This window comes from Colias croceus, chromosome 2 (genome assembly GCF_905220415.1).
Source record: "Colias croceus chromosome 2, ilColCroc2.1".
In the NCBI taxonomy this organism is placed as follows: domain Eukaryota; kingdom Metazoa; phylum Arthropoda; class Insecta; order Lepidoptera; family Pieridae; genus Colias; species Colias croceus.
The window spans coordinates 6,299,550-6,316,082 of record NC_059538.1 but is presented as its reverse complement, the minus strand read 5'-3'; the positions used below and the strand labels follow the sequence as shown (position 1 = coordinate 6,316,082).

Below are 16,533 nucleotides of genomic sequence, written 5' to 3'. Positions count from 1 at the left end.
AGACGATTGACTTTAACTCGTGATACAAATAGTGTAGTAGCGATGTCCTCTCTAGTACGTACTACGTAGTACAATATAGTAACTCAATGTTGCAAAGTAAAATTGTTATAAAAAAAATGTAAATTATATACAACTTCATAATATACAGGCGAACATCATAATATGTATATTGTTATTGTAACCTTTGTAACTTATGCAAGCTAATGTTTGAAAGTGAAAATATGCCTTTACATTTGCAGTGTTGCTAGTACATTTACATCATGCACAGTAGTAGAAATAACATTACTAAATTAGTATTCACCCTGTTAGGTCATCTTCTTTTTAAAAGAGTTAATTCTTAAAAAAAAATAAAAAGGAATCCCCAAATGTTTTGATAAGCGTAAAACATGAAATCGGCTGGACCAATTCGGCAAATTTTTGACACTACGAAGATTCCTATGAGCACGTACTAAAAAGAGGCAATAGGATAGAACATCGTCTGCTGGGCAGCAATTGAAATAAAATATTTAATAGTATCTTAAATGGTTTAAGGGCATCATTTTATTTATGATTTTTGCTGAAATAAAATACTACCAAATCGATAACTGTAATGGTAGTTTTTATATTTAATAGGTGGCAACACTCAGTAAGTTTGACAGATGGCCAGCTGTGAACTGTGAATAGTGAAAAATAAGTCGAAACTCGAAAAGTGTAGCCGTCCTTGATGTGTCATCCGTATTGATAATTTCCATGAAACGTGGTATAAAATTAATTTAATGAGCTGAATAATACCCTTATTCATAAAAAATTCAAAAACGTTTTGCATATCGCGACCTTTAAAACATAATCGTGAGCCTGCTTTGCTGGCAGGTATTGTGTTCTAATTAATTATCGAAATGTTTATGTAACGCAGTGTTATTCTAGTGCTGAGTGTTCGTTTTCTTTGTTTCAGATATTAAGACGGAAAGTGTAGACATAAACGGTGGTGAACATTGGAAAGCTTTATCATTGTGAGTGTGTAGTAGGCGATGAGGTTTTGAAGACGGGGACCATAGTGGATGCATAGAAAGTGGTGTAGCGCTCGCCCGGGCATGGTGCCGGGCAGGTAGCGGGCGCGGGCGGCCTGCGCAGGCCACACACAAGCAGCCGCGTTTCTCTCAGCGTCGTCTATGGCCGAGCAACTCATCACACCGTCGTCGCACTCTGCACTCACGAGAGAGTCCAGCAGGTAAGATCCCTCTTATAAAATAATTCAAAAAGTTAACTGTATTAACAATCTTGTTTGATTCTGCATTTTCAATAAATTTAACAGATTCTGCCGCTTTCTTGACCATGAAATATAGGAATCAATTAAGTTAATAAGTCCAAAGCGTTGTAGGAATTTTTGAAAGACTCATAAGGATGATGATACTTTCTTCAGCTTTATATGTTAAAATTTCTCAATTCCTGCATCCCTTTGTGAGATACAGGGAAAATGCATTGTTTGTTATAGTGGTTAATTTTCTCCTGACCTTACCGACAAGCCGGTTATTAATCTTCTGCCAGAGTGACACATTTTTTGTTAGTCCCCACCATTTTACCCCTGTATGCAGAAATTATGCAGTCATTCTGTTGAGGATGCTGAATAAAAAAATTGTAAATACATAATACTAGTTGAATATCAGTGGATGCAATTCTGTGTAAAAAATTAAAAGAAAATGTTACACTGTTAGTTGAAATATGACAAGGGATGCCTCAAATTCTTAAATCACACAAAAGGATTGCCTAGCTGTATAGCAATCCTTGATTCCTTTGGGTGTCTTTTGTGATATTTACATTACTTGATGAAATTTGGTGTCATTATTTGATACAGTAACTTTTATCTCTATTTTGTAATGGCTCTGTAACAAAACAAGTCTTACTTTGTGGTCTTAATGATATGCCATTAGTAGATGGATGTACAAAAGAAAAATAATTTGGTTTTATTGATGATTTACTTCTTTATTAGAAAGCAAATACTTATCAGAAAATATGCACTGTGTATGATATGTATTTTGTAAGCAATTGCTTTCTTACTATACTATTCCCTGTAATAACTGTAATAATTATAAGAAAATTACTCAGTAGTTTTTTTCCTTTAAGAGGATACACAGCAAATATGTGTAAAGGACCCAGGGACCAGGACTCGTATTTGGCTATTTTGACCAATTTTTTCTAAGAGTTATTAACATAATTTAATTAATTCCACAATTAAAGAAATTTCAACCCTAAAACCTTATGGGCCCTTTTTTTTACTACCATACCTATTTAGGATTTATTTCTAGATTTGATAGAAGCTCGAAAATAACAGTCCCCTGGCTGTCCCTAACACTACATTCTCACAAATATATTTGAATTTATATACATTTGGCAGATTATATCACAGAGATAAATAATTAATTTTTAATATTTTCGTCAATCGAGATCTCATAACTTATTTAATTTATTTGGAATACTCCTGTAAACTTTGCCCCAAAATTTTTATACAGTTCCTTGCCAAAAATTAAAATTCACTCTCTTAATTCATTGGTAATTTATTGAAAAACTATTTTTAATCCGTTTCAAAAATATTTTGAATTCTACTCCAAAAAAACAGTCCCCTGGGCAACAGTCCCCTGAATGAAAATACTGCAATATCATATTGGTTATAGTTATTATCGTAAATTTATATGCTTAATTAATGTAAGAATCATCAAATCATAGTTAGATTTGCATTATTTCCTCTTATTTTGCTCAAACACATATGACATAGAAAAGGTCATCTCAGAGAGGAATTTCTATAGAAACTGACAGAAAAGGAGTGACTTAGTACTAAAAAAAGAAGAAATGATCATAAAGAGTCAAGAAATGATAGAATAGAAATTGAATTACCGAAGAAGACACAGTCCCCTGTCTTGCAAAATCGTTAATAACTCTGGAAATATATATAAATTCAGTGGGCCTCCACATCTTACTTAAATAAAAGTTAATTTTCTCTCAAACAGACCAAGGTTTTTTGGAAAATATAAAAAAAAAATGCCAGGCCAGCTTTTGTATGGGAACTGTACGAGCTTACAGAAAAATGCCCATATAGATCTTTCTTTACAAACTCATGTTAAAAAAAATTGTTTTTCTTTCTGTCTTGTATCTCACTTGTATATAATATGGGTGTTTTCCCACCAAAGATGGAATATACTATGTCTGATATGGATGCGTTTGATATCCAGCAATCATATAAATTGAGGCATATAGTGTAGCACAGGTGGAAACAGATTCAACTAAGATATAATGTTTATTATACTATGGAAGGATGTGAAAGTGTCCTATGAATGCATGCTATGGATGTGTGTGTTGGATTGTTGTGAGTGGTATAAGTATGGCAGAGCAGAGCCTTCTTTCGATATATAGTTAGATTATAATGGGTGACTTTATCGCTCGTGTGCGATTTCTTTCAAGCAACCCCAAGCTTCATTGTTGTAAATGTATACCATTTTAAAAGTTACAATTTATTTACACACTAGATTTTTATGCCTTTTTGAGGCATTTTCAATAAAAATGAATATTTTTTACAGGTCTTCTCCTAGCAGGGTGGTGGGCGGTCGGTGGTTACGTCAAGTGCGTAAAGCAAGCCGCAGTCGTCGAAGCAGACGCAACGCGACGTCGCCCTTGCCGCGTACCCACCGGCACCCTTCAGGCCGCGTGCCTGATTCGGAGCCTCAAACCAACGTTGAGTTACGTAGAAGTTCTCGTCTCGTTAACTCTCTGCCCAGATCTGATTACTCTATTTCGGAACGGTGGTCCTACGGAACAGACGTTTACGAAACTCGCTACGATACGACTGAATACAAACACGGAGATACACCTAGACATTCTGCCGGTGAACACTCTAAACGGCGTCGGACTTCTTCGCATGACAAGAAAAAACACAAACGGCATTCCACATCCAATAGTAGTACTGCAGACGAGTGCGTAGCTCACTGCACACGCTCACGTACTGCTCTTAAATCAACAGAGAGTGTTTGTGAGCAAGTACCAAATAATATAAATACACCGACGACGCCACGTTCGTCTTTAAATCAATCCGCAGCAACTACTTCAACTCAACAGTACACGTTAAATCAGAGTGAAGGTGGATTATTGCCCTTAGACGAAAGAGATTTTGCGTATTCACCATTCAGCTCCTCTACTATCACTGAGCTATTAGATTCTGACTACTCCGTGTATAGCCCGACCGCTAGTCGAAGAAAAGGGAAGAAGAGGAAACGATCAACACATAGATCACTTTCACATAGAAAAAGTAGTAGCTGCTTAATTGATATCGAAGAGTGCAGGAAGAAGTTTAAAATAGAGTCTCAGGCAAAAGAAATTCCAGAGACAAATAAAAATACTTTCAGTGATAGAGGAATTCCTGAGCAAGATCCCGAGAAAGTTGACACATTTTCTGGACATACAGCGTGTACATATTTACTACGAAATCGTCACAATCGTGATCTCGGCCCGCCCACTTCTACTGTTATTAGCGACAGTACAGGTAATCTATACACTTATCGACAACAACTATTATTTACGTCTCATTTAAAAAAAATAAACAAATATTTAATCGTCAAAACGTCATTGCAACATATGTTTTAATGAATAAAGCGTTTATTACGTTGACATAATTGTGCTATTTAATGTTGAACTGAGCCGCTCGGCTTATCAGACGTCTTATCACATATCAAGTGCAGTCATTTATGAAAGATAATGTATAGAAACATACACTAATAATAGTTATAATATTTCAGTAAACCCGTCAACAACTAGCGACGTGGTACAAAGTCAAACGACATTAGAACGTAAGACTGCTGCCGAAACTCGTGGGAGGACCACTACTCCACCACCATATAAAGATTTACAGGGTTTGTATCTCTTTCGTTTGTTTAAATTTAAATTGTTTAGATGTAATAGTGGTTGATTGTTTTTTCTTTTCCAGAAGCTAGTTCATCTAAACCGCATAGTTCAGACAGTAAACTACTTATCGTTCCACGAGACCTCCCCTATTTACGTCAAACTAACGCCAGAAGAGTAAGTTAATTGGAATGATACACATTTATTATACTGTATTTATGTTTTTAATGATGGTAATCAAAATCAACTTTACTAATGGTATCTCTCATTATATTGTGTTCTTAATTGTTCTGCATACAGATAATAATAATGATTTATCAATAATTATAAGCATTGTAACCTTTTTAAATTTAATAAAATTTTCATTAAGTCTATGAAAGCTGGCTACTTGTTGGTTTATCATTTAAATTTTTGGTATTGTGATTTATTCATCTTTCAATACATTCAATTTCAAATTAACTTGTGATTCTCAGAGTATCGCTGCTGCAACGGGTGCGACCCTGGGTGCTTGCCTGACGAGAGGAGCCAGCACCTCTCAACGTCAGAGGCAGGAAACCTCTTCTAAGAGACAGGTTTGTATTGAATTGGAACAGATATCAGCTGTTATAATAGTAACATGTATAACATATTAAAAATATATTAGACTAGTAACTTATATCATGGGGCACATATTTCTTACACATTCATAATTATAATTAAATCTATTTTACAGCCTATTTTTTTATTAATAATGTTCTTTTAATTTCCTTTTTCAATTTTTTTTACCTTTTAATAAAAAAGGAGCGTGGCCTTTTTATTGCCAATTTTTCCCCTTTCGCGATATACCCTCAATTTGTTTTTAATCATACATGTCTAAGCATGATATTAATAAAAATGTGACGAAATATATCAAGGGCAAAGCACCTGTAACAATTCTAGTGTTACAAGTGTTTATGTGACTTATATCTGATGTGAACGTGTTTGTGGCGCAGTCGGGCGGGGGCGAGGACGCGGGCAGCAGCGCGGCGAGCGGGCGGCGTGCGCGCGCGCGCGACATGCCGCAGCCGCAACCGCACGCGCAATCTTCCTCCGCGCGCAGGGATAAGAGGGGTGAGATAATATGTGTTTTTATTATTATTGGATTTTTAGAACACAATCGTGTGATTTATCTTTACTACGATATTATTATGGTTTTTCTTTGTCGGACAGTCTTTGTAACCAATGATTTTAAACCGATTTTATTAATAAGTTAGCGGTATTTAAATTGAAATAAAATTATAATTAGTCATTTTATACAATATATAATATTATATTTTGCACAAAAACCTGTTTATAAATTATAATTGTTATAATTCTTTTTTGTTATTCAGGTAAAGGCACTCTGGGTTCGTGCGCAAGCACTGGTGGTTCGTCCAGCCGGTCCCACTCCCAGGCAGTAACCACGGTTGGTGTATTTTATAACTTGTTTACTAATACAATTTTTCTATCTATGTATGAATATAATTAAAAGTTTCTGTTTTTTTCTAAACAGGGTGCTGTAGCGTCAACATCGTCTACGCCGCCGGTGTCAGCTTCAGCGGTATCTATGCCTGATAACGCTTCAAATGATGCAAAGCCCAAGGGCAAAGGTAAATAACATACTTAGTTTTAATAGGCATCGCCAGTCATGTTTTCGTATTTATAATTTATGTTTAGTGCCACGAAGATTTAAGATATTAAATATTATAGAAATATCTATTCACACTCAATATAATATTTATTTAAAATATTATTCCATTAATTTTCTTATCTCGATTTTTCTACACACAGATTCATATATTTTTATCATAGAAGTTTCGATTCTTTAACATAAAGGTTTTATGTTTTACTTTATGTTTGCCTCCACTGATCGAAACTGTTGTGATGCAGAAATTATATCATGCACACAGATTCAATTCTCTAGATTTTTCAATTCTGGGCCGTAAATACCGAATCAACACTGCTCCGTATTATGTGTGTAGCATCATCACCGGCGGAGGAGTGCAGCGCGGGCGGCGGGGCGAGCGCGGGCGGCGCGGAGGAGTCCTCCTCGGAGGAGGGCGAAGTGGGCCGCCTGCAGGCGCTGCTCGAGGCGCGCGGCCTGCCGCCCCACCTGCTCGGTGCGCTCGGCCCGCGCATGCAGCACCTGTTGCATCGCACTGTTACCGCTAATTCCGGTACGTAAATTGAATAAGCATCAGCATGCATACTATTCAATCACATACTATGTTTCTGGCTCGGGAACGTTTTTCATTGTCTTTAATTTTTTTGTTTAAAGACTACATTTTGATTTAAATGACGTATTGAGAACTAATGAAAGCATTTAATTGATAAAAAAGTTAAATAATTAATGTGAAGATTAACAGTTTCAGAGAATGTCTGGACACTTTTGCATTGGAGATAAAAAATGTATTAAAATCTATTTATAAAAACTCCACAATATGAAACAGTGCTTATGGCTGTTATATAAAATATATTTTTTATATACATATTCATGTACATAACAAAGCAAGTTAAAATTTTTCTTTATAACTACTTGAACTACTAGAACTCATTTATTTTTATTTATCAATTAAACTGTCAACTGTGGTAACGATAAACATTTGCTGCTGAGTTTTTAGCTGTTGACATTTCCGCCTTCCAAAGACAATAGATCGCTATCGTACTGACGTGCTTCAGTGTTGTCATCACCAAGAAATTACCCAACTATAGGCCAAATTTTACTTTATTTTTATAATTTAAAAATAATTTACTAAATATGGGTCTATTATGTGAGGCATGTAAAAATAGCATAAGTGTCACGCAGAGACGCATAAAATGTACTACATGCGCGCTTGTTTTCCACTCCGAATGCGTTGATTTTGGGAATAATTCTACTTCCATGCGTACACAATGGAAATGCCCTAGTTGCACCGCTGCCTTACGCAAAGGAGGCGACAACAGTAATACACCAGTCCGCGGCGGTATCAAGAATACAGTTCATCAACAGCAAAGCCAACCATCTTCGGATGTCAGTGGACAAAGTTCGAAAGCTACACCGGAGTTCAATCCTCCATCTACCACCAATGCAGCCCTAACGACACCCGAATTATTAAGCTATTTTGAACAATTGCTCGATGAAAAATTGAAAAAGATAAAAGAAGATTTTCTAGATGAAATAAAAAATTGCTTATTAAAAAAAATCAAGAATGAACTTACGGAAATCTCTACAGAAGTTAAAACAATTAAGGAATCTTACGATATGCTTCAATCTGAACATTTAGATCTCCAACAAAATTTTGAAAAGTTAGAAGCTGTAGTTCTAGACAAAAATAATCAATTGGATGAGTTACGTTATCTCATGAACAAACAGCAACAGTGGTCGCGGCAATGGAATTTGGAAATAATTGGTCTACCTGAAAAAATAAACGAAGATCCTAAACAAATAATTACTGAAATTGCGAAATATGCGGGTATTATATTATGCAGCGATCAAATTGAATTTGCTCACAGAGTCCAGCCATTTAAAAATATACCAGGGCGTCCCAAACCGTTAGTTGTTAAACTGAAGGACCGCCTATACAAAGATAAAATTATTTCTGGTATACGTAAGAAGAAAGGTATAAATACTAACAATATTGGTGTGGAAGGTCCCACTACTAAGTTTTTCGTCTTTGAACACCTTACTCCTGAGAACAAGGCCCTCTTGAAACAAACTAAGGATCTGGCTGCTCAAAACTCTTATAAATTTGTATGGGTTCGAAATTGTAACATTTTTTTAAGAAAATCAGAAGAATCTCCAGCTCTGTGTATAAACTCAAAGCGGGATCTACAAAAAATTGTATAATTAAGCCTAATATATTATTAATTAATTTATCAACTATTAGTCTTGCTGCTGATAAAATGTTCACTTTTAAGTTTATAATTGTACCCGTAGAATTTGTTAATATCTCCCATACATCTTCATACAAACACAACATTCACAGTCACATATTATTTCGAGCATATTCGCCACAATCACTAAGAGTACACACTTTTTTCAATACAAATAAAACACATAAATTAACAAAACCACTAATAGCCGAATTAAATAACATGTTTTTAGTGTCAGACATTAATTATTTTAGTTCCTATTTTAAGTACTTATAGTAATGGCTAATAAAATCTATCAGAACGTAAGAGGACTTAAAACTAAAACACATGAATTTTATAATAATATTCTTTTGAACAATTTTGATATCATTTTAATCACGGAAACATGGTTAGCGGAAGGTATTTTTGATAGGGAGTTGTGTGATGATCGCTACGATATAATTAGAAATGACCGAGACTGTACTACCTCAACAAAAAAACGAGGCGGAGGTGTAATGATTTGCTGTAACAAGATCCTTCAAGCTCAAGTTATGACTGATTGGAGACCCAAGGCTGTAGAGTGTCTATGGGTAAGTATACCTTCAACAACTGTCCTATCACACAATAATCGAGGTCTCCATATCTGTGTAGCTTATATACCTCCAGATAAAAATCAGGCCCGAACCCTTCAAACGTTTACTGCATCAGTATCTAAATTACTCATTGATTTTCCAAACGATAATTTCTTAATCTTTGGTGACTTTAATTTACCAAATGTTAAATGGTCCCCAGTTAATGTTATGCAGTTAAAAAAAGGCTCTATTGAAATGCAGACTGCTGCTTCTGACTTCTTGGACATGTGTAGTATTTCCGGTCTAGATCAGTACAACTTTATAACAAACGACAAGAATAACATACTCGATTTAATTTTTTCTAACTTTAGAATAGATGTCAGTAAAGCATCGGGACCTTTGGTACCTGAAGATACATATCACCCTGCTTTGGAAATAGATATTTCTGAACTAAGTATCAAATACATAAAGAAATCAAGGATAGTCCGTTACAATTTTTACCGTGCTAATTATTCAGACGTTAATGATTTTCTCTCAAAAATTAACTGGCCATCCGTTTTAATAGGTGATCATATCGATGATGTAGTTGATGTGTTTTACAGGAAACTCAATGAGTGTTTTGTCACACACGTTCCAAAAACGTATAAAACTGTGAAAAACTTTCCCCGATGGTACAATAAAGCATTAATACATATAATAAAAGATAAATTAAAACTTCACAAAAGATGGAAAAAATACAAAAATCCCCTTGACTACGATGAATTTAGTCTACTTCGTTCGAGACAAAAGATCCTACAGGAAAAATGTTTTTCACTCTACCTTGATCGAATGCAATCGTATATTCAGAAAGATCCGACTTGTTTTTGGTCGTACATAAAATCTATAAAGACGGGCTCAAAAGGATATCCTAAAAGTATGATTTATAAAAATAAAATTTTTTGTACCGAAACAGACATATGCACTGAATTTAACAAACACTTTCATAGCACTTTTGCTGAACCCGCTACGTCATATAAAGAATTCAACCTTCCAATTTCGTGTCCGAATAATGAACTTATCTCTAATATTTCATTCAAAATTTCTGAGGTTAAACGTGTTTTAAAATCACTTAAAGGGAAAAAGGGTGCAGGTAGCGATGAAATACCACCAATTTTTCTAAAACAGTGCTCTGAAACTTTAGCGTTACCCTTGTCCATTATATTTTCGATGTCAGTAAACCATTTTGGTGAGTTTCCTTCGAAATGGAAGGAAGCTCTTATTGTCCCTATATACAAATCGGGTCCTAAAAACCATATTATCAATTATAGGCCGATTTCTATATTAAACTCACTCAGTAAAGTTTTTGAAAAACTTATACATCTTCGAATAAGTCCTTTAATATATAAATTCATTCCTCCAGAACAGCACGGCTTTATAAAGGGACGCTCTACCGTAACAAACTTATCTATACTTACAAACTATACATTGCAACAACTGGATGGGGGTAAACAAGTGGATGTGATCTACACGGACTTCGAAAAAGCATTCGATCGTGTAGATCACATCATACTTCTTAAAAAACTATATGCTATCGGTATACGAGGTGATCTATATCGATGGATCTGTTCTTATATCAGTAAAAGAATGCAGGCTGTAGTGATTGGAGGGGCAAAAAGTAACTTCGTAAATATCATATCTGGAGTTCCGCAGGGCTCAATACTTGGACCTCTTTTATATAACGCTTATCTGTTTGATATTTTCAGCTGTTTTATCCACTCTAAATATCTAATGTATGCGGATGATAAAAAAATCTATCTTGCTGTTGAATCTATTAATGATTGTAAAAATATTCAAAGCGACCTTACTAATTTAGAAGCCTATTATAGAAAAAATAGAATTACTGTCAATATTAAAAAATGTCAAAAAATATCAATTACTAGAAAAAAGGCACCCATTTCATTCACTTATACATTAAATGATGATCCAATAAAAGAAGTCAACTGGGTAAAAGATCTTGGTGTAATTATTGATCAAAAATTAAGTATGACACAGCATATGGACGTAGTCGTGAATAAGGCGCTTAAACAACTTGGGTTTATTAAACGCACTTGTAAAATTTTCAAAAATATTAGTTGTATCAAAGTTTTGTATTCTACATATGTCAGGAGTATACTCGATTATGCCTCAAATATTTGGTCTCCATATTATGCTAAACACGTAAACAGATTGGAATCTATCCAAAAAAGGTTTTTAAGGTTTTTGTGTTTTAAAGCTAAACACTGCTTCAACACATATACGGATGTTTGCTTATACTTTAAATTAGAACCATTACAACTTAGACGTATTAAAAGTGACTTATTGTTTCTTCATGCTTTATGCAACGGAAGAATTGATTCTTCGGAACTCCTAGAACTGGTTTATTTCAATACCCCTCAGTTTAGAACTCGTCACACATCATTATTTTATACTCCTAACCCTAGTAGTAATTACGCAAAGAATCGAATTATGTGTAGAATTTCTCATATATACAATAAAGACTATAAAGAACTAGATATTTTCCTTTTATCAAAGCAAAGATTTATAAAAGAAATTAACAAAATTCACATACAATTCGGCTTTAGTACTAACACGCAAGTCCAGACAACCACACATTCACATCACACTAACACTCACACACACATACACACACTCACACAAAGGGAGATTTCAGATTTAACTGTTTAATTATTTATTAACCTTTCTTTCTGTATTATATAATTCACCAAAACATGGAAAACACTCCTTCCTGATATGTCATTTAAAAAATAACTCATTTATCTAGCTGTAAGTATCTTGTTTTGTAATCTTAATTGGCTCATAGTTCTGTATCAATATATTAAGAAATGTTATTTACTGTAATGCTGTATGATTACGAAGAAATAAATAAATAAATCACAATAAACAAATCTACAATAATATACATCTATCCCGCAGCGGCATCAAAAGCAGCCCAGTTGCTGGCGGGGCTGCAAGCGACCGGCGACGAGGGGCAGCAGCTGCAAGCCGTCATAGAGATGTGCCAACTGCTGGTGATGGGCAACGAGGACACGCTCGCCGGCTTCCCCGTGCGACAAGTCGTGCCCGCGCTCGTTAATCTCTTGGCAGCTGAACATAACTTTGATATGGTGAGGTTTTTATGATGTTATGTTGCAAAAAATGAGTCCCTTCACATTTTATTCCGGAAATAATAACTTTAGAAAGATACAATTGTGCGCTAAATCTTGTCAATACTGTGAAGGTGTACTTTGTTTATTTATGAAAGCTGATATTTAAAAGATCTACTTTTGTATATCGTTTATACTGATAGCTTGGAATAACTTATATAAAATTAATATCATAGTAAAAGTGTCCTCTGTAAAAGCCTAGTTCATTCTTTATCTTAAAAATTGTTCATGTGCATTAATATATTATTTCGTTTATTCATATTTTAAGCAATAAAATAAATTCAACAGATGAACCACGCGTGCCGTGCGCTAACCTACATGTTGGAGGCTCTTCCTCGCAGTAGCGGCGCCGTAGCTCTAGCAGTACCGGCATTCCTGGACAAACTGCAAGCGATCACTTGTATGGATGTAGCTGAACAGAGTCTAACCGCGCTGGATATGCTGTCGAGACGACACTCCAAGGCTATATTGCAAGCGGTGAGTACTTATTTCCCATTTATATGACATCAAAAAAATGGTGAAAGTGCGTGTATTTTTGTAAAAGTTGAAAGAAATATTTTTACTACAGATGCAGTTTAAAATGCGTAAATAAATCTATTTTTTTAGCTGATATTATACTTCGTCTTTTGATATATTATATTCAAATATTTGTAAAATTTTATGTATGATATATATTAAATGTATTTTGCAGCGTGGAGTATCAGCATGTCTTACATATTTGGACTTCTTTTCGATCAACGCCCAACGCGCGGCGCTGTCTATCACAGCTAATTGCTGTCAGAATCTCACCCCTGATGAGTTCCATCTAGTTAGGGACTCACTTCAACTACTGGCTAACAGGCAAGTTATATTTCTTTAAGATTGAAATAAGATTTCAATTTAGATTTCGAAGGATTTAAAATTTAATTCAATCTGTTACATTGTTATCCAGACTGACAATTCAAGACAAGAAATCGGTAGAGTGCGTTTGCTTGGCGTTCTCTCGGCTCGTCGATAGCTTCCAACATGACCCATCCCGTCTTCAGGAAATTGCCACACCTGAATTGCTGACCAATCTGCAACAGCTTGTGAGTATTTCATAATTAGCTTAAAGTTATCTCTATTTATAATTGTAGTTATTTTTTAAAGATATAACTATCATTGAATAAAACTAATTGAAATATCATTTTCATTATGTGAATAATTATAAGGATACTTAAAGTGCCAATTCCCTTAAACATTAATTTAAAATTTACATTTGATTGTATGATGTTATGTATTATTACATTATACCTATATACGTACTTTTCGTGACTTTCATATTTTCTTAAATTTGTTTTTTTTTATTTGTTGAAATGTGTGTTTACTGTAATACATAATAGAATATAATATTATCTATATTAATATACATTGTACATATCACTTCAAATCATTTTTTAAATACAAACTTACATCAGAAAATGAACGCGGCTTTATCATTTTTCCGGGAGGTGATGAACACTTAGTGCCTTTTCACACCAGGGTAGCCAGCGCCGGCTACCCAGCAACCCGTACGTGTGAAAAGGCACTTAATATCAGGTGGTTTATCGTATCTGGCATATAAATAAACAGCAACACTCCCCAGTTGGTGGTGCAGCCGCCGCTGATCTCGGGCAACACGTTCATCACGGTGCTGCGGCTGCTGTGGGTGATGTGCGGCGCGTGCCCGCAGCTCGCGCTCGCGCTGCACTCGCGCTCCATCGCCGACACGCTGCTGTGTCTGCTCACCGGCTCCACGGTGCACCATGAGGTTTGGAAACATATTTAGTTTTTATAATTAATTCATTTTTTTTTTATGGTTTAGTAAGGCAAATGAGCAGTTTTGACTGAAAAATAAGTAGCTTTGTCTATCCTGGCTTCACTAGATTTTATAATTATTGTATACAAAGGCTTCACTGAGGTGATTCTTCGTGAAGTTTTTTAATCTTTTTAAAGAAACAGTGATTCAATCATGCGATGAATAAATATAGCGTTGACTAAAGCATCAAAGTTTACAGGTAACTTTATACAAGAGTTATGATACGATAATAGTACCTAAGTTTATAATAATAAAAGGAAGTGCAAAAATATACTTGTATGTACTTAAACAATTTTATTATTTTTCCCTTGCAGCAAGTTGAACTCCTGCCGAGGCTCCCGCAAGAACTTTACGAAATTACTTGCCTGATTGGCGAGCTGATGCCCAGACTGCCCACTGATGGGATATTCTCAGTGGATGCGCATCTCGACCGGCCTTGGTCTGCTAATAACGAGCGTGGCGCCCAATGGCAATGGAGGGATGATAGAGGTATATTTAAAATCCAAATAGTTAAAAAAAAATCTATAAGAAGTATTTCTGTGATATGCTAATTATACCAAACTTTTTGCTTTCAAGGACTCATTTAAAAAAGCTATACATATTTCATTTATAAATTATGTTTATCTTCACTTTCGACAGCTTATTGTTCCCATATTAGCAAGTTTGATATTATAGTACGGGAGCTAGCAACGTTTAAAAAAAAGTCATTTTAGTATAGTTGGGTTTTTGATATACTGTTTCTCTTGCTATTTCGGTTAGAGTCCGGGCTGTCTGGCTGGCCGCAGTGGTTGCGTTTATTAGTGCGCATCTTATCTGCACAGGAAAATATCCTTAATTTAAAGTCATTTTTTAACGCGTAATTTTTAATCTTTTGCCTTTAGATAGATCCATCAGACATAATTTTTTTATTGCAAGACGTTTTTTTCGTTGTAAAATAGGTGCCATACGCAATTTTTATTTAAAAATAACTAAAATGTCATCGAAATAAGTGAAATTACATCAACATGAGTCCGCTTAAAAGGTAAGTAATATATTTATTATTTATATTATATTATCCTTTTTTAATACTTATATTGAATAATTAGTAAACTAATATTTTTAATAGATGGTTTCATATTTATTACACTTTTGGGTATAAATATGAATTTGATGATATTTGTATTTTCTAGTGTTTGATTTTAAGCGAGTATTATACATTTTGAAATTAAAGACTTGGGAAAATAATACAATGAATAAATCGCGTTTAAAATCCGTTAAAAAGTCTTTAATTTCTTGATGATATTTGGTTTTTATCAAGTTTACATTAACGTCCTATTTGAGGTTCGTTGGGAAAAAGGAGGTGATATGGTAGATTGTTGCAAAAAACTGTAAATAGTAAATGAATATTATATATAGTATAAGTAACACAGTGATTACTTATTCTTCACTGGGACTCATGTTGATGGAATTTCACTTATTTCGATGATATTTTAATTATTTTGAAATAAAAATTGCGTCTGGCACCTATTTAACAACGAAAAAAACGTCTTGCAATAAAAAATGTATGTCTAATGGATCTATCTAAAGGCAAACGATTAAAAATTACGCGTTAAAAAATGACTTTAAATTAAGGATATTTTCCTGTGCAGATAAGATGCGCACTAATAAACGCAACCACTGCGGCCAGCCAGACAGCCCGGACTGTAATCGAAATAGCAAGAGGAACAGCATATCAAAGAACCAACTATACTAAAATGCTCACTTGTCAACGTTGCTACCTCCTAGAATATTAGAACAAGTTTACCAGGAAGCAATATTTGAATATCATAAACATGTGTGTCAAAAGCACTGTACACAGAACAAATATAATGTTTACGCAAACAATTATGATCACACAGGTGTATGGAGATGTTATTCTTGGGCAGAATGTCGCGCGCTGGAGGCGGGCGCGGCGGCGGGCGAGGAGGAGGTGTGCCTGGCGACGCTCGGCCGCTCGTACACCGTGGACCTGACGGCGATGCAGCAGCTCAACGACCACACGGGCACCGCGCGCCCCGTGCAGCGCCTGCCGCCCGCCAACGCGCCCGGCGCCGCGGCTACTGCTGATGCGCAGGCGCCTGGTTAGCTACTATCACTTATATTGTTATTACTCTATTAAAAAATGCATGAAGTTGTGCTAGTTCATAATTAGATTTTTTTGCAATGGTTTTTTTTTTTAATTAAACAATTCAACCTAATTGTTGCCAATAAGGCACATATTAAGCACGGTAGACTTTACATTTTGTTTTCATAT

The 16,533-nt window shown here is 35.1% G+C and overlaps 1 protein-coding gene across 7 annotated transcripts in view; it reads left to right on the top strand.

Annotated features, from left to right (window-relative positions):
• LOC123705663 (E3 ubiquitin-protein ligase TRIP12) overlaps nucleotides 1-16,533 on the top strand; it is a 46,679-nt gene that overhangs the window by 13,221 nt on the left and 16,925 nt on the right. For 4 of the 7 annotated variants that reach the window (XM_045654579.1, XM_045654581.1, XM_045654583.1 and 1 more), the window contains exons 2-17: nucleotides 932-1,207; nucleotides 3,549-4,507; nucleotides 4,761-4,874; nucleotides 4,949-5,040; nucleotides 5,337-5,435; nucleotides 5,835-5,952; nucleotides 6,213-6,286; nucleotides 6,374-6,470; nucleotides 6,843-7,037; nucleotides 12,216-12,406; nucleotides 12,734-12,922; nucleotides 13,137-13,285; nucleotides 13,377-13,512; nucleotides 14,049-14,213; nucleotides 14,576-14,750; nucleotides 16,139-16,360. In XM_045654579.1, coding sequence (XP_045510535.1) covers nucleotides 1,149-1,207; nucleotides 3,549-4,507; nucleotides 4,761-4,874; nucleotides 4,949-5,040; nucleotides 5,337-5,435; nucleotides 5,835-5,952; nucleotides 6,213-6,286; nucleotides 6,374-6,470; nucleotides 6,843-7,037; nucleotides 12,216-12,406; nucleotides 12,734-12,922; nucleotides 13,137-13,285; nucleotides 13,377-13,512; nucleotides 14,049-14,213; nucleotides 14,576-14,750; nucleotides 16,139-16,360 — 3,034 coding nt within the window. In that variant the 5' untranslated portion in view covers nucleotides 932-1,148. Of the gene's footprint in view, nucleotides 1-641; nucleotides 850-931; nucleotides 1,208-3,548; nucleotides 4,508-4,760; nucleotides 4,875-4,948; nucleotides 5,041-5,336; nucleotides 5,436-5,834; nucleotides 5,953-6,212; nucleotides 6,287-6,373; nucleotides 6,471-6,842; nucleotides 7,038-12,215; nucleotides 12,407-12,733; nucleotides 12,923-13,136; nucleotides 13,286-13,376; nucleotides 13,513-14,048; nucleotides 14,214-14,575; nucleotides 14,751-16,138; nucleotides 16,361-16,533 lie in introns of those variants that run through there. The other 3 variants (XM_045654580.1, XM_045654582.1, XM_045654584.1) reach the window with 3 other exon arrangements.